Source organism: Zootermopsis nevadensis, unplaced genomic scaffold (genome assembly GCF_977971745.1).
Source record: "Zootermopsis nevadensis isolate Lab colony 2312 unplaced genomic scaffold, Znev_1.0 Znev_ptg000009l, whole genome shotgun sequence".
Taxonomy (NCBI): domain Eukaryota; kingdom Metazoa; phylum Arthropoda; class Insecta; order Blattodea; family Termopsidae; genus Zootermopsis; species Zootermopsis nevadensis.
The window spans coordinates 6,261,825-6,288,447 of record NW_028259141.1 but is presented as its reverse complement, the minus strand read 5'-3'; the positions used below and the strand labels follow the sequence as shown (position 1 = coordinate 6,288,447).

General features: G+C 38.0%; 2 protein-coding genes across 24 annotated transcripts in view; both read right to left on the bottom strand.

Annotated features, from left to right (window-relative positions):
• Rbp (RIMS binding protein) overlaps nt 1-15,478 on the bottom strand; it is a 95,291-nt gene extending 79,813 nt beyond the window's left edge. For 10 of the 20 annotated variants that reach the window (XR_015534358.1, XR_015534359.1, XR_015534360.1 and 7 more), the window contains exons 1-2: nt 5,973-6,176; nt 5,615-5,679 (exon numbers count right to left, since the gene is read on the bottom strand). Coding sequence is in view for 16 of the 20 variants with exons in the window: in XM_087345881.1 (XP_087202007.1) it covers nt 5,615-5,679; nt 5,973-6,006 (99 nt within the window). In the remaining 4 variants the exon portion in view is untranslated. Of the gene's footprint in view, nt 1-5,614; nt 5,680-5,972; nt 6,177-15,143 lie in introns of those variants that run through there. The other 10 variants (XM_087345888.1, XM_087345887.1, XM_087345889.1 and 7 more) reach the window with 2 other exon arrangements.
• A 1,894-nt stretch (nt 15,479-17,372) lies between these two features.
• Nucleotides 17,373-26,169, bottom strand: Arc42 (Activator-recruited cofactor subunit 42). Of its 4 annotated transcripts, none has more exons than XR_015534365.1 (9): nt 24,809-25,116; nt 24,530-24,696; nt 24,168-24,429; nt 23,239-23,427; nt 22,754-22,897; nt 22,363-22,490; nt 21,477-21,572; nt 18,460-18,767; nt 17,373-17,675 (listed from the first exon to the last, which is right to left on the bottom strand). XR_015534365.1 is itself a non-coding variant. In XM_087345904.1 (9 exons), exons 3-9 carry the CDS (start codon nt 24,620-24,622, stop codon nt 18,555-18,557), a joined length of 1,125 nt encoding a protein of 374 aa, XP_087202030.1. In that variant the 5' UTR covers nt 24,623-24,696; nt 25,458-25,731; nt 26,055-26,169; the 3' UTR covers nt 18,184-18,554. The 4 variants fall into 4 exon arrangements, 3 of the variants coding, with proteins under 3 accessions (XP_087202030.1, XP_087202029.1, XP_021918613.2); XM_087345904.1 differs by lacking the exons at nt 17,373-17,675; nt 24,809-25,116 and adding exons at nt 25,458-25,731; nt 26,055-26,169 and having other exon boundaries at nt 18,184-18,767; XM_087345903.1 differs by lacking the exon at nt 17,373-17,675 and having other exon boundaries at nt 18,184-18,767; nt 24,796-25,116.
• Nucleotides 26,170-26,623: the final 454 nt, after the last annotated feature.

The following is a 26,623-nucleotide window of genomic DNA, read 5'->3' as shown; positions in this document are numbered from 1 at the left end:
GAATTATGTACATTAAAATGGTATTCATTTCCAGCCTTTCTGCTAAACTTTTGCTACGAATTCACATAGGACCTAAACTCTTCTTCAAATTGCCCACAATATGGAGACAGTGGAGTGTCAACCTGTCCCTGATTTGTCCCCTTACATGTGCCCCAGAAAAGACATCACTGGGAGCAAAATCAGGTGAATTACACAGCTCTTAGATGCATAAAAACAGAAACCAAGAAGAATTGGTAATCTATAAGTTTAATGTCACTAACGCCAAGCTCTGTACTTATTAAAAAATGCATATTTATCTGGCATTACAATGATACTAACAAACTTTATATAACACGTTTACATTGTGTGATACCTAAAGTGTTCCACTTTAGGTATCACACAATGTAATCAGGGACTTCAAGTGACCCCCACAGGAAAAAAGTCAAAGGAATTCAGGACCAGTGTATGAAACGCCTGTTAACACACAGTAGGAGCTATGGTGACATGTGTGGGTTGCTTATAACATTGTTAAAACACGCCCTGGTGTGTTCACACCTGTTCATCAGTCCACTGTTTGCAGTGCTCAGGCATGTGTGGAGGTGGAGAGATCAAATTTTGAACACCTCTTGCAAAATCGTGAATTAGATACATCGTAATAAATACTTTGTATCGGATTCAGTTATAATATGTGGGAAAGGAAGAATTTCCGACCCCATGTTCATAGAAACTTTTTTTATTGTTTTGGTTCCCAGAACGTGCCCTTAAATATCCCAGACATACTTTTGACTCACCCTGTATATTAATAACAACAAAAAATTACATAGTGAATAGTCGGTCACAACAAGTAAAAATTAGTTTTACTCGTACATCGAAGTTTACATCTGCGTCTGTGAAGTTGCAGCCAGTTCTAATAACGCACAATGCAAAAACAGTCGCCGTATCGGGTACCGTGACAGATATTTTTAGATTCGACTTGTAAATAACTTAGTCCAAATGTTCAGGAAATCGATACAGACAGAAGCGCATCTCTAGATGAAGACACAGTTCATTTCCGTCGCTCGTCTGGGGACGTATAAGTGTGCATAAGGGAAATAAAAAAATTCGGCGGAACAGGGTCGCTTAAATTCAACGGGCAGTGACTTCTTTCTTATCTTCATCCTTCGCCCCCTTTCCTGAATCTTTCATGCTTTCACCTGCTGTAGAAGTGCTTCTCAAATGCCTAATGATAGCAGCACTTGTACAACAGCACATTCCACCACCTAGCGTCATTATTGAGAACTTCGTAGTCATAAACTGCACACTTCAATTTTTCAGTCGGGGGCCACTGTCAACACGATGAGCTGTAGATTTGGACGAGATAAATGAATTAAAATGTAGTGTGGGTTACCGAAATCACAGTTCAGCCGTTTAATTTATCAGATGCCACGACCAAAAAATTCAGCTGTACCTGTTAAGAACAATGTCTCTGCCTTTATGTTGTAGGTCGAGGCACAGTTACGAGCTGATTACTCGTCCAAGGAGTCCGAACAACTATCTAAAAGATTCATAATTTCATAAGTAATTCTGAATTGAATGCCCAATCGGTCACAGACAGTGACGTAACAAGGTACATACAGCACGTGTAGACTGGACGGAAACGTGCAGACTAACCCAGCAACAGGAGGATGGCGGGCGACAGCTACCGTTATATCGATTCAGACAGTCTGCTCTCTCGCTCTCGATGCGACTGATTCCCATAGTAAATAGTCGACTGTAACTCTTGGCGATATATTGAATGAATGGGTGTGCAGCGACCACTCAGATTTGTGTGTGCGTGTGTGCGCTCGTCCGCGCGTCGATGTAGAATTTTCAGGAGAAAAACACGATCAGTACAGCGAGTTAAAGGGACAATGAAACAGAACAACAAAAATAGAGGAAGGATACTCTAGAATATCTTCTGTCTCCCACGTTACCTAATCAACTCATGTCTGGAAATTTGAATAACAGCTACCTGTTGTGCTTTCAATATTATTAACCATGATGAAGACAGTTTTAGAACTATATTTCATCACTTTTTTTTAAGTTTGTGTGTATAATAAAATTGTATCTACGAAGTCTTGCTTCTACAGCTGAAAAAAAATACGGAGAATCAAAGTCGCTATTTTAATTGTTTTTGGTATTCAAAACATGGAAAAGCATGTATGATCGGTATTTAATTTTAAATTCTTTTAATCAACATCAACTACAACGCCGAACAGAATTATTCCTGTGAATCCTTCTGTAGGCCACACGCCAATCTTTGCATGAACCACTGGACGGATTTTGATGAAATTTGATGCGGTGGTTGTGCTATGCTGCACGACCTCAGAATCGTATTGAATTGTTAATTATTATTCACACGAGCTTCGGCTTTGCCTACATTCTATTATTAAAATGATCATCATGCTCTCACTAGAATCCAGGCAATCTGAACGACAAATGAATCTCTCAACACCTGCGATATTACTAATACTCGTACAGAAACAGTATTATTATTATTATTTTTATTTAGTGTTCTGTCTGACGACAGGTCCATATGAACAGGATCCTTCCATCCTTTTCTCGGACTGGGACCTGTTCATATACGTTCTTGGCAGATGATCCAGAAGTGGTTTGCCATTGCCTTCTTCTGTGTGTGAATGGAGTAATTGTTGGGATGCCACGGAGAAACCGGGGAAGCCCCCGGAGAAAAACTCCGTGTTGCCTAGACCACGGCCTTGCCCAACATAAGTTATAAATTCGGGCACCGCCGGGAATCGAACCCGGGACCCCAGGATTACAAGGCAAGCGTTCTAACCGCTAGACCACCGTGGCTTCAGAAACAGTATAGTTCAACAAAAATCGTTTGATATTGGCGTAAAAACGTAAATATCGCCGGTGATGGGGCAAATGGACATAAATCTAAAAATTACAACCTAAGTACGACTGCCATTTTACAGACCATATTTCACATAACCTATAATTTAATAAAACAATCACTTCAGCCTTATGTTTAAGCGTAAATTGCGTAATATTATTTTTATTGTGCTATAAAAGCTGCAAGCTTTAATCTCACCGACTGTGGTATCTAAGTCAGAGGTTCCCTAACTGTTATTCGTGAACCACTGAAGGAACGTGAAATACACTAAAGACTTCGCAGAAAAATAACACATAATAACAATTTTTTGTGAAGATTATTTTAAAGTAAATTAGCGTAGGTCGTTATATGGTTGGTATTTCTTGTAGTCCGTTTCAATTACATGATCGTAATGTAAGTTTTATGTATTCTCTTTTAAAAACTTGAAATAACTTTGCTGACATCATTAGCGACTTATGTCCCACTTTTTAAAGCATGACACAATCGAATCTCACACACACAAAAACATATGGAGGCTGAATTTATTAATTTGACGCCTCCAGGTGTATCTAATGCATGTGTAACGACCTGATTTCTCTCACCTTGTTATTAAATTTACCTTCGTAACAACATCTCCAGCAAACAGCCTCATTGAAAACACGTTAAAAGAATGTAGCAACGCTACGCGGAACATAACATCTACCATTTGAATTCAGGTGGCTCTCGTTATACGCGCTTTCACTATCAGCGTTTTCATATATCCGAGGTTTTATTTCGGTAACATTATAAACATCATCGAACCTTTTCCAGACTTGTCAAAAAATACGATACAGGTAAACTTAGCATCAGTTTAACATCAGATACAAACATTATACAGATCCCATTGTATGCGTCACCAGTAGAAGGGTGGACGAATCCTGGAGAACTTCTCAACATGACTGTGGAGATAATTAACGTAGCGCTACTGCACGTCACCATATTGATTAGCAGATCACTGTTCACGGATTGGTGTGTGCGCGCGTACGTAAAGGCCCTCGTGTGTACGCGAAGTCTATACGTCAGCTGACAGTCCGAGCCGCGTGTACCAAGCCCCGAAAGCTCAAGCGAGCTTTGTTTTTACAATAGGATGAGACAATGTCTCTGTGGAACTACATAAATATGGAGCAGCGACAGAAGGACTCGAAGGGGAAAAAAAACCTCTGTCGCCACTTTATCCATCATAAATCTCACACGAATTAATCTGGGCACGAACCGAGACCCCCGACATGAAAAGCCTGTCATTAACCGCGTTAGCTATAGCATGGTATACCAATTAGTACACTATTCCACCGTTAGAGGACAATTTCTACCAACTATACGATCCCAGACGCCATCTTTTTATATTTTCGGACGTACCTATAACAAATGAACATCAAGACCAAAAACGTTTGAAAAATCGTAAATTAAATTCTTCAAAAATACATCCATTCGAATTACAGTATACCTTTCTAGTGCTAATACTATAATAATCTGTAATTATTTACATCTCTTTGCTTGTACTGCGTAATTCACTTACGTAATTCGTTGTATTAAGAATGTACGTACAATAAACAGTTACGTTATTATCAGTGTAAACATGTCAACGGTAACACTGATTAAGTTGGTTACCTTTGCCTCATCTAACAAAATCACACTAAGATTAAATACAGTTGTTCTGCGCAGGTCCGAATTATATATATTGCCTCCAGTCATCTTACGATTCAGAAAATCTGGGCCAGATATAAGCGAAAATGTAATTAATATGATTTAAAAACTATACCCATTGATCGAAAAGTTAAAAACTTATGACAACTTCACAGAAAAAGTGCTTGAGAAGCTAACAGTACGATCAACAAGTCCCTACCTCAAAGAAAACACGACACTGCTCCGTTATAAATATCGATTTGTTAATACTTTCAGGTATATTATCGATGTTAATTCTGACAATCACAAGAAATCTATAAGAGCACTGCGAACAGTCTACAGACTGTTAAATCGCGTGGTACATATAGTTACCAATATGCTTTAAAAGGTTAATTAAACACTATGAAGACTTTACTTTCCCTTGTTCCTTCATAAATGTGTCTAGCAGAAAAGAAGACATGCATACATGACACTCCACGGCTCAGGAACGTCATTCATCCTGACTTACGACGTACAACGCTCTTGGGAGAAGTTCGGTCAACATCGTTTCCGGTTGTGGTAAAGGGAGCAAATCAAATGGTTTACTGGCTTGTTTTCCTAAGTTTTAAAAACAACTGCAGCTAGAAACTCAACAGTCATCTTCATTTAGTGCCTGGGTTAAACAAAACATGGGGCTTGACCATTCTTATCTTTGGCGACGTACTCTTGACAGAGGGACATAAAAGGTTTCCCGAGTGTCTTCGAACAAATAAGTATCCCAAAATAGGTCACCACCACTTCCTTCCGTATCCATTCCAGATTCTCACTGAATTTTGTAAGGTTTAATCTTAAATATCAAACGTGTTCGATATTCTAGTCGATATTTTACAACCATGTAGAAACAAAAATAATAAGTTATTTGGTTCAGAATACCAAGATACACAATAGTTAATTTATTGGTTTATTTCATGACGTGTCCTCATATTAGGAATGCAAAATTACAATGAACACAGTTGAATCCGTGTGCTCCAAGTGGAGTACACTTTTGCACAATTAATCAATTGTGTATAAAAGTTATAACTGTAGTCTATATATATATATATATATAAACGGAATAACACGAGAGTAAAATGTACTTACCAGGTCGGAGCCTTGTGAAGCCACGCCTTCTGAACTCGAAAGATCACGTCTCCTTCGGCATCTCGCTGAAAACAAGACGCAAGCCCAAAATGTAACATCAGAAATAATATTGAGATTGCGTAGTCAGCCAGCATCCAAACGACACACCACGCCCACGGAATATTCTGGCGTAAAACAAATAGTTAGTGACGTAAAAACTTCATTCACATCAATTTAGTAGTTCGCGTTCTAATACGCAAATATTATTTATATAAAATCTGTAGGAATGATTAACTTCCTTGTAGTTTTAAATCCACTTTCTCAATCACACCTCCCACGCGTGGTGAATGTTCAAGCAGACGAATAATTTCCAACTTACCGCGTGTAGAAGACAAGATACCATAACACAACATCTGCAAGGCTTCAAGATAAATATATCTATTATATGTCCTGACAGTGTACAATAACACCAAGGATAATTACATCAGTTTTACTTGTGTAATTATTAAAACATGGCAAGGTAACACACATTAAACTGAGAGCTGTCTGACCATTCGCAATGTCTCCATACTTGTTCTAACCGCAGACAATACACTACTCACTAACCGGTTTTCGTGACTCGTTGAGAACATCATATCGTTCAAGGACAGTGGTTCTGAATCAGTGCGCTGTTCCCACGTAAAGTCAAGACAATTTCGACCGTTCATCTAAATATCCCGTTTTGGAGACTTTAAATAGATACACAATTACGTATTTCGACCAACACTGATACTACACAGACGTATATGGAGGTGTTATATAACTAGGGTAACATAAATAATTATGGATAACTGTTATATGTTACAATCACATGGTTTCCTTGGTAGGTCATGTTTTACGGTCATCCCGACAGTGTTCGTACACTTGTTAAAAACTTGGCACTGTATTATTTTACGTTATTTTATTTATTTGTAACCATATTACTTTTTCTCAGATTCCCCAGAATAAAGAATGAAAAATTAAATTGGCAGCGCAGACGAAAAAAACTCTGAAATTGCACATAAAAGCTGTTCAAGATGGCGGAAAATACTAACATTATCTAAATCACTCAATACATTATTCAGCAAATTACAGGAAATGGTTTATAAAATTAATAAAAAAAAATGGTCGGAAAAAAGCTAGAAAATTAATCTGTAGCATATTTACATCACAGCAACAAGAAAGCATTACGAAACAAAGTGCTCATATCTAGTACGTTATATAGCTTTAGATTTTGCAGAACAAAATAAAACATAACTTCAACAGGCTTAGTTCTACAGCAGGAAATGCCTGGTTGTATGGCTTCCTAAAGAGAAACCCGTCTTTAAGTGTAAGGAAACGAGTCACTTGTATCAATAAGATATTGGGTTTCAGTCACAAGTGACACGACTTTACAAAAAATATAGAAGACAAAATGACTAAAAGACACATTTCCACCGACTAATATCGAATGCATGCCAAGAAGAACTATCAACAACATGGCTGACGCAAAGGAGACATTGTTGAGACTCATATGGTTTGACAAATGTCCATTATTAACATTCATAAACCCACGAAAAACAGTCTGTATCTCTGTGTAGTGCAATATCAGCATTACCCCCTTATGGTATTATAGTCGGCGCAGTAGTTTTTGGCCGGTGGAATTTTCAAGGGGAAGGCTAGGAGCGAGTCACTTGTGCGATAGTATAATGCTGACTGCACGGAGGAGCTTATCGGACTGAACGCCCAAACAAAAGAAATACACTGACCGTGCCACCTCAGGTACACGGACTAGGCCCGTCCGCCAGCTTCTTATAGTCGGCGTAATAGTTTTTGGCCTGTGGAATTTTCAAGGGGAAGGCTAGGCGCGAGTCACTTGTTCGATAGTACAATGCGGACTGCACCGAGGAGCTTATCGGACCGAACGCCCAAACAAAAGAAATACACTGACCGTGCCACCTCAGGTACACAGACTAGGCCCGTCCGCCAGCTCCGCCAACTTCTCCACCGACCAAAGACTACTGCGTCGACTATACATCCTATTATTTTATGTTGCCAGATAAAATACCCATGATTAGCAAATATGTTTATACGCTTTTCTAACATGATGCCATCGATATGGATAAAATTAAGATACATGCTGTCCAGGAGAAAGGTGTTAGGTTAGTATCGACATGTATAAATAAATGTTGGTTCTGTTACCACTTGAGAAAGATGTACTGTCCAATGAGAACCTGGCAGATCTGAGCCTTTAAATTATCAAAAAGACTAGTCAGGACAGAAATTTCGTGGACGACAGAGTTTACTGTGTTTTACGCTAAATTATCCAAAGAATCATTGGTCCAGAAATGTTATAACATTGCATAAAGGTGCATTCTTAGTAAATTTAACTACACGGATTAAAACCGTTAAATTGGCATTTAAATGAGAATGTAATATTGCGTTTTTTGCCCCCTGTAAGTCCTTCTGCATGTTGCTGTCCTTGAGGTAACCTATGAAATCAACGGGGTGAAGAGGATTTTTTGTTTTGTTTTGAGCAATGTAAACAATTTCTGAAGTGGCGTGCTATTGGAAATCTGAAAATTCAGCGAAGTTTCGTAGTACATCTAGACGAAAATGTTAAATCGACGCATCGATCGTGTCGGTTTGCAAATAAAGGACCGTGAGACAAATCTGAAAAACAATGCGACACTGTTCACGATATTGTGATGGCAGGAGATGACCGAAACGAACAGAAGAAATCACTACAGATGTGTCGACACGATTTGAAAGATCGCTGTCGAAACAAACACTACAATGTTCCAGCGAATCTCAGATGAACGAAACTAATCGACATCGTATCTTTTAATGCCCACATCCCACAACTGTCACTTGCATTGAATGAAGATGATTTCAATAGCAGAACAGATTTTCTTACATGGAAACTGAAAGAAAATAAATTTTGAACGGTATTGTGTAGTCAAATGAGGTAACATCTGAGCTGAAACATTTCATAAACAAGCACAACAGTGTTTACTTGGTTGCACTAATTACATTCAGATACTTGACAGGCGTGGTGATATCTGTCCGGCGTCACACTGTGGTCTGGTCAGACTAGTTTTCTTTTAGTAATGGGTAAACGTTACGTAACGCCACGGTGGTCTAGCGGTTAGAACGCTGGCCTTGTAATCCTGGGGTCTCGGGTTCGATTCCCGGCGGTGCCCGAATTTATAACTTGTGTTGGGCAAGGCCGTGGTATAAGCAACACGGAGTTTTCCTCCGGGGGCTTCCCCGGTTTCTCCGTGGCATCCCAACAATTACTCCATTCACACACAGAAGAAGGCAATGGCAAACCACTTCTGGGTCATCTGCCAAGAACGTATATGAACAGGTCCCAGTCCGAGAAGAGGATGGAAGGATCCTGTTCATATGGACCTGTCGTCAGACAGAACACTAAATAAAAGAAATAAACGTTACGTAAATCCGCTGACTACAGCTATCCCAGCTCTTCCAAGATATGTACATTTCTTTCAAGACGATATTCCCCTATATTACACAGATATTAGATCCTTTTTAAATCATACGTTTTCAGGAAGATGGACAAAGACCTGCGAAATTACGACGAAACTAACAATACTGAAATTCCTCAGGGTGCAGTGTTAACGCTGTACAATTTACGTAGATTCAATTCTAAAAGGTTCTGACAATGGTGGATTACACTTAAAATTATTCAACGTCTGGAATTTTTCCATCGTAATTATTTAAAATAAGAAATCATGACGTTTCTGAAACTGGTTCTGTCCGATGATGGAGACTTGGTCTATCTGACGGACCCAACTGAGTAGGTACATCTCTCCTGAAGACGGAAACAGAGACAGTTTCCGAAACGTCGCGGTTTCTTCTTTTAAACAAGTTCGATGGCAAAAGTCCAGACAATTAATAATTTTAAATTTACGTAAAACACTTCAGTTATTTTGCGATGCACAACATACCATTTAAAATGAGATTAAAATAATAACGTTCTGCTGTGCAAAAATTAAATCAGAATCAGGTCTTCCTCCATGACACTAGAGTCAAGGATACTCTTTTGCTAGGCCGCTACTCAAGAAAGTTGCGCAAAATTTTGCGTAAGCTAACATCGTGTATTTACGACCATAACATGTGCTAAATTACTTCGCATCGAAATCGTTTGCATTTAGCAATACGTATCCTAACAAAGAAATACCATCACGGTAAGATGAAAAGATTTTAAAGAATTAGGCGTACATATTTACGATACACGCATTTTATTCTTAAGCAAGACAAGTCAAACACCGAAATTGACTTCACAAAACCAGCAAATTGTGACGTAGTGTAACATCACAAATGCGTAAGTTTTTGTGTTAAGTAACACAAAGCTGTGTTAGGCGATTCTACACGTTCTGGATGGCGAATTAATACGTTGTTTGCCTCACAAACTGTCATCCAAGCAGACAACGGTGTAAGCAAACGTGATCAGACGCACTAGTCTTGCAATTTTCCAATTAACGTTACAACCATCCCCCTAGTTCACAGCGCTTACAAGATAAAAACGTTTATCCACTCATGCTTCAAGATCGTCCGTTAGAATTAATAGGGCAAGTTCCGAAGCCCTCCACTAGATGCCACTACCAAGATACGTTTTGTTGGAGAACAGACAGCACAAGATGGCGGGTAAATTACCAGTAATGTCACAAACGTTCGCTTTATGTCTTGGTTTCTTTAACGACGCTTTAAATTGCCAAGATTAACGAATAACAAACAGCAAGGATGTGAAAGGAAATTGTCGTTGCCTAATACAACGTACTGAACAGACATGAAGGGACTGAGGAAAACCACAAAACTCTCAATTAGGATAACCAGTCTTCGTGACGATAATCGATCGCGGGACTTCCCGAATATCATGAGAAACTGCTTAGCACTCGATTCAACGTTCGCTTATCGATTGAGCTGAAAGACTTCTCTCATGATCTATAGGCCTGCCTACACATTCAGGAGTTTAGATGGGTTGGGATGGGATGGAATTTTAATTAAATTTTTACACTGGCCTAACGGGACCCGACTTAAAAACAGGTACTTATTCGAAGTAGTAATTGACACGTATGTCTAACAGCAGTAATATACGTTCGAAAATGCCTTCGTTCGTAAAAAAAAAAATGTTAACCAGTAAACCAATGCTCGGTTTGGGAATTAAGACATTGATTTACACACACTATTACATGACGTAAATAAAAATTTACGTTGCAGAATTTTTCTTAATAACAATTATTCTTGCCAGGGTAATTTTCTTTTAAATAAATTAATTTTTCAATAACAACATATATTAATTTAATAATCACATAATTATGTATTACACACGTCCTCCAAATTGTTTCAAAAGACAAAAATGTGGATATTAACTCACAGCCAAAAATGCTGTTTCAATTGGCAAGCTTATAATTAGGCCTAATATGCACTACAGATGCCAATTATTTAATTAGAGTCTGGTGTAGAGTTCTGACGAATTTATTTATGTGTAGTTTTAACGACGCCGTCAGCACCTCATTATACAGCGTCCAACGACAGGATGATTAATGAACGATGAACTGGAAGAAGGTGTGGAAGGAATCCAGTCGTGGCCTAAGTTGATGTATTATCCTGACACTTGTTTGGAAGGACTAAGGAAAATCACGAGAAACCTCAGTCAATATAGTCGGTCTCTGGAACGAGATTTAAACAGGGGAACTCCCGAATTCAAAGTAGAAATGTTAGCCAATCGGCTTCAACGTGATAAATACGATGAACGTCGTGGGTGAGTGGTCAGCACACTGGCTTCGCATGTAAGAGGTGCCAGCAGGATGTGTGATCTATGAACACTTCCGGTTTATATTTCCCCGACACTGAATGAACATAAAAAATGCAGGTGGCGTTAGGCATTTTAGGATTATGACAAGTTTTAAGCTCAACTGCAGTGTTTTAATACATGTCAACACATAAATTTAACACTTCAAGTTAAAACTGCTGCTCATTTATCGCCAACAGATCGAAACATTTCGCTTGGTAGCCATGCTAGTGTTTTTCATTTTCTTAAAATATTACCCAATAAATAGTTTATTTTGCAAATATCCGTCACCACGCAGAGAATTCCAGGGCCACGCACCAAACAACCTATTACGTACTACTTACGCACAGAAAAAATAAGCCGTCTTGACATAATGGCTTCTTAACACGACATTCGAGTCAAGCATCACAAAAAGATAGGTGGGGTGAGGGGATAGCACGGCAGATGTATTTCTATACATCAGAATGTCACGAGCTATATTTCTGCTCTCTGAAGGACATCGGATACATTTGATACATTTTAGTTACGTCTTGCTGCCAATATAAAAATATTTATAGATGTTTGTAATTCAATACAATTCGACTGGATTAATTAGCTAATAACATCGCTGAGACTATACAAGAGCCCACGCAGGTCACAAAGATGTCTTTTCCACTAACGCAACGAGTGTTCATTATCGAACACTGCCTCGCATCTCGATCAGAATGAGTTTCGAGATTCATTTATCGATTCTCTTGTGCCAAACAAATCGAAAATATCTCGTCCGGTCACTGCAGAATCTCTTCACCGTGTTGTATCACACATGAGTGGAAATTCCCAAAACTTAACCTAACAGTACGTTTTCTGGTTTAATTTACAATTTTTTTATAAACAGAACATGTATCAGTAACAGGTTTCATAACTTTTTGGTCAGTCTATACATTCTATTTCGGTACATTATTAACTATCCAATTAAATCCGATTTACAACGTCGTTCTTAACACTGATAACTGTGTTTCATATCGAAAGCCTATGGTAAACTTAAAATATTATTTACCACAGTGCCAAACATCTTAGACATTGTGTTTACACTACGTTCTTCGTAAACCTTTTCTTCCTTCAAAAATTCAATCTGTCACGTCTTTTACACAAGAAATCGGAGACAGCAACACGAAATATAAAACGCAACACACAAATCATTTGTTTTTGTTCAGATTTTTTTTAAGTAATTTGTAATGAATTAACAAATTTCCTTACGTAATAAGAAAATCTTTTAATTTTCCATTATTTAACGTCATGGCTACACACAGTGATTGTCTTATTAATCAAACGGTTCCCAAACAGCTAAACAGCATTTGATATAAACCGGTTTTAGCCTACAAAATCCTGTTATGATCCTGGATACGACAGAAATGAAAAACACTGCAAAGAACAATGTCAGAATTTTCTATACCAGAACCTCGATTTAATAATAATCCTTGACCCGGCCTGCGTGTGACGTAGTAAACCCCTGCTAAGGCGTAAAATATAGAATTAACTCGGTGTTGAGAGACTACTAGAACGCTTACCTTATGTCATACCCATCTCACTGTCCTTGATTTCATCATCCTAGTATAATACGTGGTGAGGAGTAAAAACAATGCGATGGTCAATTACAGTCCAGAAGTATATACACCGGATTCAATCTTATTACAACACAAAAGAATATTCATAAAAAGTCCCTTCGTGAAAAACGCGACTGTTACGTAACAAAACTAACATTGGCACTTCATGTTTTCACTTCACCCATTATTATGTCAATTATCTTACTTCGGATACTTTTTAACTTCCTGTTAAATATTTATAGAACTCTGAATGGTAGTTATATTGCATTCCACTAATGATTCAACCCTAAAACGGGGCATTTTTTGCACAAAGAGATGAGTAAATACACTTCGGATGGCCAAGGGATGGGTGGAATAAATAAAAACTACACTGTCATTTTATATCTAGCACAAACGCCACTCATAATTTCCTTACGATACTATTTAGCTTATTACAAGAAATACTATAGTCAAATAGAATTTACAGAGGCCGTGATTGCTATTTTCGTATCTTTAGGTAGTAGACATAAACAACAATTAGCTAAGACCAGGAGTCAAATTACGGACAGTGGAACATTGTCTGCTGTGAAACTGATTCACGTCGTACGAGTACAAATAATTAAAACTTTACTACAATTTCGGTTAATTTTTGTTTTTATTTATCCGATTTCCTTAGCTTTTAAAGATACACAGAGTCAACCATTCTGAAAATAAGTTTTAAAAAAATATATAAAAATATATAGGCCTAACAAGTTAACAAACTGCCTATTACACATTCTACGTCGAACACAGAACGCAGAGTTGAATACTGCAAGGCGTGCTGCTAAAGCACGAGTCTAAAAGGTCTCTACATTCCAGAAGTTACTTCCGAAATGATAACTTTAATCTACAGAGGATGATGATGTTTATTAGATGCATTATCCTTAATTTTATAAAAACATTCAAAGTATATTTTGAAAACCGCACGTGAATATGTGATACACGATTGGCGGCATTTGTAAACATCCTTGACAAAGTAACATCGGAAGCTAATTATTTGTAACACAAGTCGAGCTCAAATTGTCATCTAATTACATCACAGCAAGAGAAATGTCAAATTAAACAGGGTATCTTAAAAAGAATTTCCTGTACTTGAACCTCAAACAGAAAATATTTCAAAACTTCTTCGTGTTTATAAACTAAAACATGTTTATAAAATGTACAATACGCGATATCATTCTGAAAATCCAAGAGATACGGATATGGAGGTGGCTAGAAGTAAGAAGTTGATACGCTTAAACACGTTTATTTCGCCCAGTTCAGCAATTTTTTACAGGGATTCTTCTATCTGCAAGTTGCTGGGCAACTTCCGTGACAATTAAGTTCATTCTACGCCGGACATGGACTACAAAAATAATTCCTATCCCTCCAACGCAAGTTTAGTTTTTAAGGTCTGAAATGCAATGCATATAAAAAGTTACCATAACAAGTAACTAGGAAGCCTGGATGAGTTTCCTTGAAACTTAGAATTAAGAAAAATCATACGTAGCATGCATAACAACTTCTAAAATCCTAACAACATTTAAGGAGACTTCTAAATTATTACCGTAATCTGCCTCCTATAAAAACTAAACAACCTTCTTATTGCACATGAGCTATTGATAACGGGGCAGCTCTATTGATCTCATCAGGTTACTGACTAATTTTTGTTTCTACCTACACGTAAATGGAGCTTTGAAAGAGTTTCAAGTCCCCCTACTTCCAAAGTCCCCGAAATTTGTAATATTGAATTTCTATTGAAACAACGCATCATTACTTAATAACAGAAAAGGTTGCAGATTATACACAACTTACGTGAGGTTTCCGTGTGTTTAACAGGCAACTGTAATGTGTCTATTGTTTATTTTTAGACAGTCAGTAAGCTCCAGGTTCGTAATGAACATGCTACTTGGTTGGATATTGGCATAAGATTGACCTATCATTGAAGGTAGGAAAATTGACCTTGTTTAACATCCAAGGCAGGTCATTTACAAATTGAAATTTTAAAATCAATTAAAACGTATCGAATTGTGTAAAGATTGACATGGAAAATATTAATCTCTGTTTCTCTTTTACCATGAACGATCAAACAGCCTATCCCTCCGACAATCAATACTGAATAGGGGAATGGCTGCCTTGTTAAAAGTCGATTTACCTGGTGAATTGGCGTATTTCCGGTTCGAAATTCGAATAGTTTCCACACGTTAATCAATACCACATAGCCAGAACACTGGCCTCACACCCACTTAATTGTAAAAACACTCAGATTTGGTCCTCCGGTCCAGTGAATTGCGATCACGGATTACCATTGCAATAGTACCCTTATACGATGCCCTACCACATTTGTAGCTTTCACCTCCAGATCGCAGCACGTAATGGGAGACAAGATGAGAAACGCTCACTGCGCGTGACATGTGAATGGGGAACACAATTCCTTGCCGATCACCTAGTCCTACTCCTCGTACCACACGTAATACCAACTACTCATAATTAATCTACCCATGAAACTGTACTCGGGTAAACTTGACATTAGGGTCTTCTTAGGAATAATTGTGCCTCCCTAAAAAGGCCAATTTTGCAACATTAATAATTTGTATGATAGGCAATACCTCGTCGCAGCCGCTGTAACATTATAATTCAATTCCTTTATTAAATTGTTTTCCAAAAGCAAACAACCTATAACATGCATACGAAACTGCTGCATACAACATAGTTCTTGAGACACTAAATAGTATGATCAGTCATGAAATTTCCCACCGTTTGTAGTTTATTGTCATGTCCACAAAATCCTAACACTTGTCCCTATTTGAAGCCAGATGAATCCATTCCATGCCCTCTAACCCTATTTCTCTTAAGATCTACTTTAAATATTATTATCCCATCTGCACCTAGGTCTTCCAAGTAGGCTCTTCCATTTAGGCTTAATAACCCAAATGTATGTCTCTCCCATGCCCCACCCATCTCACCCTCCTTGATTTTATTATCACAATATTTGATGAAGAGTACAAAGTATGCAGCTCATTAAGCAATTTTATCAACCCTCCTGTTACTTCGTCTCTTACATCCAAATATTCTGGTACTGACCTCTCGCTTTTAGACCAACTTCCTGCTATCATGAACTTGTGTGTTTGTATCTGTAAGATAATTATGTCTTCACCCAACAAAATGACATCAGCAACATAAAGCAGAAGTTGATGTGCCCCATTCAGTCCCTTGTTTTTCTTTATTTCCTGGTAGCTTTTTTTAAAGAAAGTTAAAAAGCCATAGTTATAATGCATCTCCATCTATATCATTCTGAATGATCTGGAGATGCATCAAATTAGTGCAGCAATAAAAGATTGCTTAGTTGGTCTTCCAAGAGAACAAGCAAAGACAACATTACAACTTTTCAGTGGGTCCATTATCACACAAAAACTGAAATATTTTGCAAATTTAGTATAGAGACAGGATTTCAGATGTTATAACAGTTTTCAGCCGAATTGGCGGCTGAAGCGTGCACCAATTACATGTACTGTGCCATGGTAGGAAGTAGTGGTGGGAGGTTGAGAGGCGAAATAGTGAGGAAACAACATAGAGTGGTGCCAGATGTAGCGTCGCGGAACATTGGATTCCAGTGAATGGTTACAACACTAAGCAAAGAACATGTAAGAATTGGCAACAATGCAGTGCGGCTGCCGATGCTTCTGAACAGACTGAGGTCTCCCTGCTTACCAACAGACCTTCTTTGCGCAGACTGGTCACTCACAAAGAGCAGAACTTGACTCAGTCGCCACTTCCGCTGAAAAATACTATAATCATCAAACAGCTTGTGATGACTGTACAGTCTTCTTTGTAACAGCATAGTTTCATGCATTACATTTTTTTAATTAAGTCTACTGATGGTGCAAGGTCATCTGCATGCATGCATCAAAATCTTGAACATACAGGCTTACATCAAAGTAGTGGATGAGACCCCACCAGCCAAATATCACAACTTATCAAGGTATTGCAGTTAGAGATTTTGTATCCACTCAACAGATCTTATATGGCTCTCCGGTCCGTATTCGGTCCATGGCCTCCTCAATTCTCCTCTTCCATTTGGTCCTCTGTTAGGTCCGTCTGTCCGAGGTTGAGGTTTCAAAACATCCTCCTTTTTACGGTGCAAGGTTGTTAGCCTTGCGACCAACCCCCAACCTGGAGGACCAGGGTACCTATCTTAGTCTGACCTCTCCCCCTCAACCAATCTAGCTAGAGAGGCCCTACCAGTAGCTCTTGGGGTCACTGAGGTACTCAAGCCCCACCACAAGGATAAGGTGAAGGTACCATTAAGTGGGGTTCTCAACATATACCTGGACCAATTAGTTACCAGTTAATAGTGGGCTTAGGAATTACTTAACAATATGGCTACTGCAATACTTCAAATCCATATCCTGACGTTCTTAAAATGTTTTTACATCCATGTCCATTCTATATTCTCATTTCTGTCATAAGTTAAACTTCAACTCTTGTTGTCTAGTACCTAGTCAGCAGACAGGCAGGCAGAATTATCTTATGGTGGCTAATAAATCCTTTAAAAGTGTTACAAAGTTCAAATATTTGGGGACAACAACAACAGATCAAAATGACACTCGTGAGGAGACTAAATTCCAGAAATCCTTGCTACTTCTCAAATCAAAATATTTTGTCTTCCCGTCTGATTTCCAAGAACCTGAAAATTAAAGTACACAAAACAATAATTTTGCCCGTTGTTTTGTATGGGTGCAAAACATGGTCTCTCACTATGAGGGAGGAACACAGATTGCAGGTGTTTGAGAATAGGGTGTTAAGGAGGATATTTGAGCCTAGGAGAGAAGAGGCTGGGGTATGGAGAAAACTACATAATAATGAGCTTAAAAATTTGTACTTATCCCCCAGTATTGTCATGGTGATTAAGTCCAGAAGAATGAGATGGGCAGGTCAAGTAGCGCGCATGGATGGGACAAGAGGTGTGCACCAGGTATTGGATGGGAAACCTGAAGGGAAGAGACCGCTGGGGAGACCTAGATGTAGATGGGAGGATAATCTCAGGCGGGATCTTTGGGAGATAGGAGTTGAAGGAGACTGGATTTTGTTGGCTCAGGACAGGGTCCGGTGGAGGGCTTTGGTTAATTCGGTGATGAACCTTCGGGTTCGGTAAGCCATCTAGTTAGTTAGTACAATATATTCTGTTAGCACTGTTTAATATTAAACAATCCTTTATTTATATTTAGGAACATTAAAAAATACTAAACTCTATCAAGAATACTGATGGAACAATCGAGATCACTAAATTATTGGGCCATATCCATCGCCTGTGTTTTTAAAAACACACACAATGGACACAGTCCAAGAATTTAATGAACCTGATTGTAACACACCCTTTAAAGCCGACTGATGGAACACACAAATTGAAGCATTTCACAAGTCTTTTAGCTAATACTGGTTTAATCATATTTGGTTTTGGCTGATTTTACCTTTTCATTTTTAATCTGAAGTAATCTGTAACACCTCTGAGCTCCTCTTGCTATAAGAATATTTAAAGAGACTTTTAATGAGACCCCAACTCCATTTAGTTGAGTCCATAGTCCTTAATAATATTTGAGGCTATGACCAGTCGCTGAATTTCAGATGTGCCCTCGTATATTTCGGTGATGCGCGCGTCCCTGTAGTGGCGTTCAGCAGGCATATCAGTGACGTAACCCATACCTCCCAACACTTGGATGCATTGGTGTGTCGAAAATGTTGCTGCTTCAGATGCAGCCAATTTTGCCATTGCAGCTTCCTGAAAAGCAAACTTTATGATGTATTCTCTGCCAACTTTTGACATTTTCACTCTTTATTCACACATTCTTAATTATCCTGCATTGATCATTTCACACAATATATTGTTTGAGCACGAGTTTGAGTTTTGTACATACTTCGTTCGGAGCACTGGTAATTTTAGGAATTTTTATCTCAAAATAACTTGCTACCCATCATGACTTCCAAACTCTTATTCATTATAATTAATATTAATTACAATAAACAAATATATACATATACCTGCAGTAAACATTTTCCATTCTTTGCTATTACTGCCTTTAAATTTCTGGGAAATTCATTTATAAAATGTGTGCTAAATAAACAGCTTTCAATAATCAAATCCCTAAAGATGTTCTATACACTATACCAGTGGTATTCAACCTGGGGTACGAGAAGACACCTTAGGGGTTACGTGAAATTTAAAACTATATATATATATATATATATATATATATATATATATATATATTATTGTATTATAAACACTGAATAATCAGTAATGTAATTTATTTAATTTATTTTACATGTAGATTATATATTATGTATAACTTGAATTATACACCAACAACTTTGGGGGTACAAAGTTGAAGAGAAATTATATCTTGGGGTATGAGAAAAAAAGGTTGAATACTACTGCACTACATCACTGGCGAAGACGTCAGCAGGGCAAAAATGGTAACCATGGTAGATGTTGCCCAGGGTCACAGTTATAACATGATGAAAGATGCAACACACAGACAAGCTTGAATGGGCCCATAAGATGTTTTCACTTATACTAAAGTGTAAAGAACACCTATAAAAGAGGAAACGGTGAAAAATCCATTATTTCAGGCACGCTGTGATATCGAGTTAGCATGCTATAACAATATAATTTTCTGTGCAGCATGCAACTACGATTACCTGTATACATATTACAAATCCACCCAATGGCGCTGCAGCCCAAGTCGGGTCGTTGCCTGCCTACATTTCTTTTAGGGCTTCTCAATAATTTGGGGAGTTTGGGGGGTTGATCAACCCCCAGCAATCTTGGAGGATCGATGGGTTGCTTCTTCATCTGGTTTCTCACCACGAGCCTGCCCAGCTAGGGTGGCCCTGCCAGCAGCAAGCTACCGCCGGTATAGCTTGGCGGGTCATTGAAACACACAAGCTCCACCACCATTTCAAGGTCATACAACCCTTAAGCCATGTCTACACTCATGCGCTTTTACGTTCATCAAGGGCATGCGTTATAGTGCAAGCAATAGGGCACGTGATGCATGCGTCAACACATGCCTGAAAAGAGTTGAACGGAAACAGTTTTAGCAGCGCATGCCTCATTGCATGTGTTCCCAGCCTGAGTGGGTTTTGTTTCAACACGCTGTGCGTCTTGCGTCTCCTTCCTCTACAACAGTGGTATTCAACCTTTTTTGTTCGCGAACTCCCAGATATAATTTCTCTTCAACTTTGTACCCCCAAAGTATAATTTGTATAATTCAAGTTATACATAGTATATAATCTACATCCAAAATAAATTAAGTAAATTACATCCAAAATAATGTTTTAAATAATAAGTTTTAAATGAGAAAAAGGAAAATCAAGCTATTAAACAACAAATACATTATTGTCTATCATATAAAAATTAATAAAGGAACAAAGGTATTTTAGCAAAGCAAAATAATATGTTTAAATATTTTATCAATTATTAATTAATGTGGTTCAAACCTGTTAATGAGATGATTGAGCTTGTTTCTGCCACCCAGATAAGAATTACATTAAGGAGAGAGAGAGAGAGAAAAAAAATGGCCCTCCCAAATCGAATGTCCTTACGTCCGGTTCTCCTGTGGCTAACCCTAAATCTGGCCCTGATTATTCAGTATATTATATAATGTTTTCCTCCAGGGGCTTCCCCGGTTTCTCCGTGGCATCCCAACAATTACTACATTCACATACAGAAGAAGGCAATGGCAAACCACTTCTGTATCATCTGCCAAGAACGTATATGAACAGGTCCCAGTCAGAGAAAAGGATGAAAGGATCCTGTTCATATGGACCTGTCATCAGACAGAACACTAAATAATAATATATATATATATATATATATATATATATATACATATTTTTAAATTTCACATACCCCCTAAGATGTCTTCGCGTACCCCATGTTGAATACCACTGCTCTACAAGATGACGTCTTCGGAAGAAAAACTTTGTTGATTACCGACATTTACAGGTAGTTTCAATTATTATGGGACATTCGTGTAAAGTTTCTAAATAAAACCTCTTCATCGACTTCCAAATCCTTCAGAATTATAAAATTCTGTTTCTTTAAATAATCCTTCATCTATATGCGTCGCCACGGTTGCTCTTTTCATTTTCTTGCACCTGTGATAACTAAATATGCTGCACTTACATCGAAAAGTAAAGTTGCATCTGACATGTTCCTCTCTCCTGTTAACAAAAAAGCCTGACAAATGGCAGCGTAGTGTGGAGAGCTTGGGGCATGCCTTTGACACATTCAACAAAGGCATGCCCTAAACGAAAGTTGAATTGAATGTTGAAGCGCAAGTTGAATTGAAAGCTGAAAACGAAAGCGCACGAGTGTAGACATAGCTTTAGGTGGAGCATACTAAAAATGGAAGTATTAAATATATTTCGGCCACATATTTGCGGGATGACGATATGAACGAGAGAACAGTGAAATATGTAGTACCTTGGAGAAAGGCTTTCCTGAATCCTTCAATGCAGCAGCACGCCATGTTAGAAGCCTTGCGCTCTCAATCTGTAGTGCCATATCAGCAATCTTCATCTGAAACAGACAGAAAGGTTATTTAACAATGATACATCAACTCACAAATTGAACTTTCTTCAAAGGAATAATAAACACTATATAATCCTCATGGTTGTTTCGAAAACCTATTTCCTTTGGACGTTTTGCCTCGGTTTCATGTCCAGAATATTCCATAATTTGTCGTACATTATTTCCCTATCCCATACTTAGCAAGCTAAGCAGCCGTCTGACATTTAGATACATGGAAAGAAAAGAGTACAAATCCATGAGCAGATAATTTATCAGGTATATATATAATATAAACATTTTCCATATTTAATAATTAAAGAATTTTAAAAGTAAATTTACAGAATTTACACATAATTTTTAACCTACTCTCCCTAGGTAGGGGAATTCTTCTCCATCAAACCAGTGGAAGATAAAAATGTGTCCACTGAGGACCATATCAAATAATCCATCTTGCACTCAGATGTTTTCAAAGTAAAGTAAAGTAAAGCTGTCTCTCTACACGCCATGTAAGTCGTTTGGGGGGAGCAGAGGTATAGCACCTACTCTTTCTTGACCTCGGCACTAGATGGGGTGCGTGGTCAGCATCACACCCCGGCCGTGCTTTATCCCTGGGAAAGGATCCCGGTACCCATTGGACAGGAGGCTGGGTGGGCCCCAGAGCCGGTCTGGACGCAGAGGAAAATTCCTCTGCCCCTGTCGGGGATCGAACCCTGATTGCCCAGCGCGTAGCCAGTCACTATACCGACTGAGCTATCCCGGCTCCTGTTTTCACAACAAATAATGATAAATTTCACATAACCTGTATGGCTTGCAGCTTTAGGATCGGAGATCCAAATGCAATTCGTTTGGAGGCATACTCAACAGCACAGTCCAGAGCAGCTTGAGCGATTCCTAATGCTTGGGAGGCAATACCAATCCGACCAGCATCTGGCAGTCATAAAATAGTTTCATATTTATTTATATATTTATTTCTAGTGTATTTAATTTTCAATAGCTCAGACTATATACTGTTGAATGAGAGGATAATTATCTGTACTGTTACAGAAATGGACTTTAAAAATAATAAACTAAGGTCAACTGATTCATGATAAGGTCTCTGAGAACACTGTAATAGGATTTCAGATTCAATTAAAAGAGATATATTGACCAGGCAAAAGCTGTCAGCTTAAGAAACAAGTCGGTTATCTTACCCAGCGTCATCATAGCTATCTTGAACCCCAAACCAGGGTCTCCCAAAAGGTTATCTTTTAGTACGCTGCAGTCTTCAAATATGAGACTACATGTAGATGATCCACGAATACCAAGTTTATCTTCCTTCTTTCCTAAAGACAAGCCTGTGAAATTGTGAGTAATTATTAGGTCCTAAAATAATGTCTACACATTCTGGTTACCAGATTCTAGGACTTATTGAGAGTTGAAGTAATTACGTTAAATGTTTACCGATGGTTCAGAGGCAATGAGTCATCACACTGATGATGGTGGCAGCAAGGATCTCTAAAATGTTAGTAAACTTCTACCAGACTATATGGTGCTACAACCCAGAAGACAGCCATCTTCATACTCACCACCACGAAAACCTCAAATCCTATTTAACTATGACAAAGTTTATTCATTAAGCAATTACAATTTACTTAGATTTATTATAACAAAAGAACAATGTGACCTTGAACTATACCTGTAGTTGGTTTTGGCACAATAAAAGCACTGATTCCTTTATGCTTCTTGGATTTATCTGTAGTTGCAAAGACAATGGAGGCCTCTGCTTCATAACCATTAGTGATCCAAGATTTTGTTCCATTTAGTGTCCATCCACCATCACTGGGCCGTGCCACCGTAGACGCTGCTCCCGCATCACTTCCGTTCCCTATAAGAGTTGCGCAATTAACCATTTGTGTTCTCTTATAGTGACATGTTTTCTGCTCTTTAGTAAAGATGTGGTTCTAGCACAGGAATATCAAACTTGCAGCCTGACTCAGTTTTAAAATTATACAGAATTCATTTCTAAAGGTTTCAAATTTTCCAATAATATCTGACAATGATTTAATATATTTAAGTTTAAATCTGGTATTTATTACCATAACATGTGAACACACCAACATGCAGAATTGTACAATGTCAGCTGCATATTTATATTTGACAATTCCATCACATTGTTCGTATAAGAACGTAACAACAACATGAAATGCATTTTAAACAAGTAGTTACCATTTTAAATTTCAAACATGTCATGCCCTGTCTGCCCTTTACCCCTGGGAAAGGACCATGGTACCCATTGGATAGGAGGCTCGGTGGGCCCCAGAGCTGGTCTGGACCAGGAGGCTACAGAAAAAATACTCTGCCCTCTTCTCAATTAATTATCCTTCCATCTAATAATTGTAAGAAGTTTTCACATCAATAGTCTGTATGCTCTCATGTCCTGAATATGTGGTTTGCCTGGCAACCCTAATCAAAAACCACTTTATAATAAAAATTCCTTGAAGTCACAGTATAACACATATACACAGACCATATTTCACTGTAATCTTATATAAGTTACAAAATTTTAATCCGTTAAATCAGCAAAATAAAAGTTTTACTGTATATTCTTAATATGAAGAAATGTACCTGGTTCACTGAGAGCAAAACATCCAACTCGTTCACCAGTAGAAAATGGACGAATAAAAGTATCTTTCTGTTTATCTGTTCCAAATTTAAGTACAGGACCCAGAAAGAGAGAGTTATTGACACTCATGATGACACCTGCAGATGCACATCCTCGAGAAATTTCCTCCATCGCTATAGAGTATGCAAGGTAATCCAGACCTGTACCTCCCAGGTTCTCTGGAACATCTATAGCCATCAAGCCTAGTTCACCCATTTTCCGGATCTACAAATCAGAAAGTTCAACAAAAGTATCAGAACAGATTCCAACAAATTTTACTTATAGACAACAATACACAACATGCATTGAAATGGCACTACAGTACTTGATCCTTGGGGTACAGATGCTCTCTGTCAAATTTAGCTGCTAATGGTTTCAATTCAGTCTCAGCAAAATCTCTACATGTTCTTTGCAGCATTTGGTGTGTCTCTGGTAATGATGATAGAGATGCAATATTTCTGCTTCCATGGCACTGAAGTGAGTATTGTAAAACTGTAAAAGTGAACAAAAGAAACACTCAATACAAGCTGCAAACATTTACACACATAGCATTGCATCTTTTCAATTACATAACCTACATCAGATACCAACTTTGAAACAGTACCGTGTGCTATAAGTTTCGTATTTCTCGAATATACAACCATAGTAATTATTGAATGAGGACTACAATCAAAACAATGCCGTATTGCTATTATGAAGCAACTACTTCGTACTGAAGAAGAAACAATAATCCACTTCGATAGTATAAGGCATGTAGTCTAAGCTCCACTCTGGCCAAGAACCATAACCTGCCGTCTTCCTTAATGTGTTACGCTGAACAAGACTGGTTTAAAGCTTGCTGTCATGTTAATAACTTAGGCATGGCCTTGGAACTTAAAACCGATTCCCCCTCCAGCAGAAAATTATCGTCCTACGTAACCGATGAAATGCGAGCGGTACGGTTGGTGTGGGCGACGCGGAAATATCGAAGTGGCCCGTGTAGCTTATAATAATAATAATAATTTATTTACATTCCATGGATCCATAAGACAGTCAGACGACAACAGGATGTGGAAAAAGTCATAATAATAATAATAATAATAATACAATACATATTATAAAGTACAATTCAAACTATTATATAAATTTCACATAATACAAAACAAAGTATTCACCTAGAGAAATGATAAGCTACAAATAGATCTACCCATTACACACAAGAAAAATTTATCATTTATTTGTAAACAACATAAATTCATTGACAGAGTATGTACCTTGTTATCGCTTACGTAGGACATTGCCGAATGTTAAAGGCAACAACTGCGTAGCAATGGCTAAATTTTCTACCGAAGAGTATGCAGATATTCACTTCGTGTATGGTTACTGTGATGGGAACGCAAGAGCAGCAGTCCAGGAATAACAAAAGAGGTTTCCTGATCGTAGAGTCCCATATAGGCGAGTCTTCACAAATGTGCGCCCGTGTATCAGAGAAACTGGTACAGTTCCTCAAGCAAAGTGCGAATGACCAACGCCGATTAATTTTTCCATCTAAACAAGTAATTATATAATTAAGTAATAACCACAAGGGTCTCATATGATCCAACTGCATACCACACCACCCAGCATTTTGTTTGTATATATCAGTTCTTAGATGCCATCAAATATAAGACACACACCAATTTCAGAAATGTTAAAATTTGGAATAAAAAAAAAGGTATCTTAAAATTGAGAAAATGCAGCAGGTTGCCAGATATCTCCAGTTGAACATAGTAACTGGTGTGGCTTAGTACAGAGAAAAAAGGGGGGCTGAAGACTGATGTCTGAAGATAATACAGAAACATTAAAACAAATACGAGATTCAGTGCTCTCACCATTGCAGAAAACAAGCTTCTACACAACCGTCTGCTAAGTGTGACAAAATAAACAAACAAAAACTAATACTGTATAGTGATAGCCAAGGCCATGGTCCCTCAACAAAACTGAGTCAAAACCACAATGATGGTAAACTGAAGCCAGGAGCCAGTAAAGTAATTACAGCGTATATGAGAATGCACATCACATAAAATTCGCAAGTGTAAATAGCATAGCAAGTAAGTGCATAAATACTACGAAATGTAACATCAGTTAACATATGCACATAACTGATGTGTTGAACATTCCACATGAGCACGATCTAAATATAACATTCTACTGCAAACATGGAGGACAGTAAAGTAAATGTTGCAATCAATATGTAAACAATTTATAAATAACCTAATACACGTTACAAAGACACTACCACACAAGTTGTGGTAAATGTCTAAATTGGACACAAAAGCAATTTGTAAGTGCTGAAATAAGCTAACTAATTACCAGCAAAGATCAACTGAAAATGGGTTCCATGCCATTACATTATATTGGACCTGAAAAATTGGTAGAACTTGCTAACTTTGTAGGCTCC

Bases quoted from the DNA above. Each gene is read 5' to 3' on its own strand.
- Arc42 (XM_022062921.2), bottom strand. From the start codon at position 24,848: ATGGTTGTATATTCGAGAAATACGAAACTTATAGCACACG. The intron at 24,697-24,808 runs GTACTGTTTCAA...TCACTTTTACAG, and splicing joins TACGAAACTTATAGCACACG to TTTTACAATACTCACTTCAG. The intron at 21,573-22,362 runs GTTATGTGAAAT...TGTCTGTTTCAG, and splicing joins TAAAGCTGCAAGCCATACAG to ATGAAGATTGCTGATATGGC.